Below are 4,093 nucleotides of genomic sequence, written 5' to 3' on the forward strand. Positions count from 1 at the left end.
AATGATGGATGGTGGCGGTAGTAGTAATGATGGTGATGATGATGATGATGATATTAATATTAATAATAATAATAATAATAATAATAACAACAACAATAATAATAATAATAACAATAACAATAATAATAACAATATTAATATTAATAATAATAATAATAATAATAATAACAACAACAATAATAATAATAATAACAATAACAATAATAATAACAATATTAATATTAATAATAATAATAATAATAATAATAATAATAATAATAATAATAATAAAAATAAAAATAATAATAATAATAGTAGTAGTAGTAGTAGTAGTAATAGTAGTAGTAGTAGTAGTAGTAGTAGTAGTAGTAGTAGTAGTAGTAGTAGTAGTAGTAGTAGTAGTAGTAGTAGTAGTAGTAGTAGCAGTAGTAGTAGTAGTAGTAGTAGTAGTAATAATAATAATAATAGTAATAGTAACAATGTATTTTTAAAAAAATTTTTGCGTTATTAATTTAATGATGTTTTTCGTGATATATCATTAATATTATGGATGATTTATTCAATAATTTATTTAAACAATTATCAATGAAATGATATTGTTTGCTTAATGGTTTTTTGGTAACGATTTTTTAATTTTTCTTGTTAATTTATTAAAACATTCTTAGAATGATTATATGTAATAAAAAATGTTAATGAATATGTTTAAATGTGGAAGTCAGTTGTGTGTAAAAGTAATATAGAACAAGATCTATGATAATGATGTAATTATTATGTAATTGGCTTCCTATTCTAAACTTTATCTTTAAAATGTTATTTAATATAATTAAGATGATAATTTATTATTTATTTAAAATAGAGAAGACGCAGATATAATGAATAATATATGTAAAATGATGATCCTTAATACTTGAACTCAAACTTTTACTAAAATATAGTGTAAAACAAGTCATTCATACCTGAAATACATATTTTAATATTAGCATAAAAATTATTGTAATAATAATTTTAATTGATAACAATTGATATCGTAAATATTTGTAAAAGACAATTGTAATAAAATCAATTATTTATCCATACAAAATTTTTTGATGCAATAATTGTTGATTTATGAAATTTAATATATTTATTGCAAATCATTCTTTGTACTTAATATATGTGCAGGAATATTTATCAAATATGATATTTACCAATATGATAGTAAATCAAAGTAATAGGAGTATAAAGGTAATAAAAAGGATTTGGTCTTTCTTGTTTATAAATTTAGAATGAAATGTATAAAACTTAATTTTATAAATATACTATATATGTATAATTAAAAAATAAGAAATATACATATATAGATTTAAATATTCTAAATTTTGAAATATCACGTATATATAGTTTAATAAATGTAAAAAACGAAAGTTAAAGTTACAAAAGAATAGGAAGCCAAACAATAATTCTTCTATAAAACAGCAATATTTAATTTATTATCTTTATACTCATCTAAAATCATAATTTTAAATCCACCATAATTTATAGTTCACTCGCGCACACATTCAAGCATTTGGCAGGCAAGAACCTAGGAAAATCTAATTAAAGGTCAAGGTCATCATATCACCAATAGGATTTGCAGTTGTATTAGGTCCTTTTAAAGTGTCATTTATATCTCTTCTAAACAATGATAAATTTTGTGTAAACCTGAGAAAAAACATAACATAAATATGTCATAAATATAATTATATGTATATATAATTTTTTTTTTAATTTTTCTTACCTATCTCTATTTTTTGTGAGTAAATTTCTTTCGATTCCTTCCATTAAATTTTCAAACCACTGTGCCATTGTTGCTTGTTTATCAACTGGTTGACTTCTAATAATATTTTCTCGTAATTGATTAAAATACTGTAATATTTATTAATAAATATTTAAAAATTAAATATATATATTATAATAAAATCTTATTAATATAATCTATAAAGTATATACATAAAATACACTATATAAATACTTACTTCTTCATTTAAAAGAATTAATCCCAATAGAGGACGTGACATACTCCATTGATTTCTACAATCTTCAAACATTATCACATTTAAAACAGTACTTAACATTTGCTGAAGAATTTCAGGATGTTGTTTCAAAACTTGTAAGAATAAATCTCCACCTCCTGGAACTACAGTATTTTTCCTTCCTGGATATCCTCCTAACAAAAAAAAAAATATGTTGTATTTATGTATTGTATTTATATTATAATCATATTTATTAATTTGATTCAAATAATAGCAAGTAAGTAATACCTTTTTGATATAATTGTTTAAACAAGTAAGTCACAATATGATCAAGTGTTGCACAACAACCAGTACAGACCATTGTATCTGTAATAAATTTTTTTTATTTTTATTGAATTATTATATTTTTATATTTAAATAAAACAAAATAAAATAAAAAATATTTTAAATGAGAATAAATTAAATAAGAATAAGTTAATAAAAAGAAAAATAATATAAAAACATAAATATATATATATAAATAGCTATTATGATACTTAATACAATGACCTACCTTGAAAATAATATGAGTTCTGTAAAATTATTTCATTTCATTCATTATGTTAAATATTTTATTGACTACAATATAATTTAGATATAAAAAAAAATTAAAGTTTCTGTTATTGATGGTATAAATAAATAAAAAAATAGTTATCAATTTTAAATAAAAAAACGAACAAACAATAATTTTCAAATTCAAATTTAAAATTTTCATAATATTGCATATAATTTAATAAATCATATATTGAATAATGAAAAAAATATAAAATGTGAGGAAAAAACATGTAATAATTAGTAAATTAGTAATAAAGAACTTATGTCTATGAATAATAAAATATTTTAGTAGCATGCCAGCTGTGCGGCTGACTATGTGTGCTAGACCCACTATATATAATTTAATTTTAAATAAATAAAAATTTCATAAATCGTCTATAATATAATATTATTATTAAATACAACATTAAAAATAGAAATAGAATAAAAATTAAAAAAAAAAAAGAAAAAAGAGAATAGAACAATAACAATTAGGGTCTAGATTCTACAAACTCCAATCCTCTTATTGCCTATATAATTATAGTAATTTAATCATTCTCGTCATACGAATAAAATTTACTTAGCATACATTTGTTTTTTTAACTTTCAAACTATAGCATAACTAATATACCTAAATGCAGGTTTACATTCCAAGCAACAATGCAAAAAGCAAATAAATAAACAAAATTAAATGTCCTTAATAATTATTTCTTTTTTGATTTCTTTTAATTTTATATTAGTAATAATAAATAAAATTATATTAAATTTGCGTGTCCAATAAAAATTCATACATGCATGATTATTATATATATAAATCACATAATGTGATCATTTTAAATAATTTATAAATTATTTGTTATATGAAAAATATTTCATATAAAAATTGCATGATAAAGAAAAAGTTATAATTTGATATTATTAATTTATGTGCAAATAAATATATGAAAAACATGAAAATCAAATTTATTTTTAAGAATTATTTTTAGGAATTATTAGGATTATTATTTCCTATAAAAAAATTATTAAGTTATTTATAACAAAAAATGTGAATTTCTTAAAATTTATATACAGAACAACATACATGCAAAGTGATATTCTTTTATTTATGGTTTCCATATTTGTATATGATAAATTTTATAAAATTCAAATTATAAAAAATTTATTTCTGAAATTAATAATTTTTTATAAAACATCAATTAATGTTTTACACAATATATGATTCTATTAAAAAAACAAACTTGATTTTATGTTACATATGTTACATATTTTTACCTGTTTTATAAATCCTCTATCATGCAACTTTTTTACAAAACATTTACATACAAAAATAATTTATAAGTTATATGAAGTTACGTGATTTATCTTGTATTTATAAGATACAATATTATTTATATATTTTTAAATCTTTAAATTTTTAATATTAGATAATATTTTTAATATAAAGAAATTCTAAGCTTCAAAGAATTTTAAAACCAAAATATTTTATAATTTAAATATATATATGTTATATATATTTTTATATTTTAATTATGAATAATTATTCATAATTT

At 18.6% G+C, this 4,093-nt stretch overlaps 1 protein-coding gene across 3 annotated transcripts in view; it reads right to left on the bottom strand.

Annotated features, from left to right (window-relative positions):
- Nucleotides 1–612: 612 nt before the first annotated feature.
- LOC102680439 (exportin-7) overlaps nt 613–4,093 on the bottom strand; it is a 9,055-nt gene continuing 5,574 nt past the window's right edge. For all 3 annotated transcript variants that reach the window (XM_006617068.2, XM_006617067.2, XM_006617069.2), the window contains exons 12-15: nt 2,259–2,336; nt 1,974–2,164; nt 1,736–1,863; nt 613–1,659 (exon numbers count right to left, since the gene is read on the bottom strand). In XM_006617068.2, coding sequence (XP_006617131.2) covers nt 1,551–1,659; nt 1,736–1,863; nt 1,974–2,164; nt 2,259–2,336 — 506 coding nt within the window. In that variant the 3' untranslated portion in view covers nt 613–1,550. The remainder of the gene's footprint in view (nt 1,660–1,735; nt 1,864–1,973; nt 2,165–2,258; nt 2,337–4,093) is intronic.

Source organism: Apis dorsata, unplaced genomic scaffold, assembly GCF_000469605.1.
Source record: "Apis dorsata unplaced genomic scaffold, Apis dorsata 1.3 scaffold_292, whole genome shotgun sequence".
Lineage (NCBI taxonomy): Eukaryota > Metazoa > Arthropoda > Insecta > Hymenoptera > Apidae > Apis > Apis dorsata.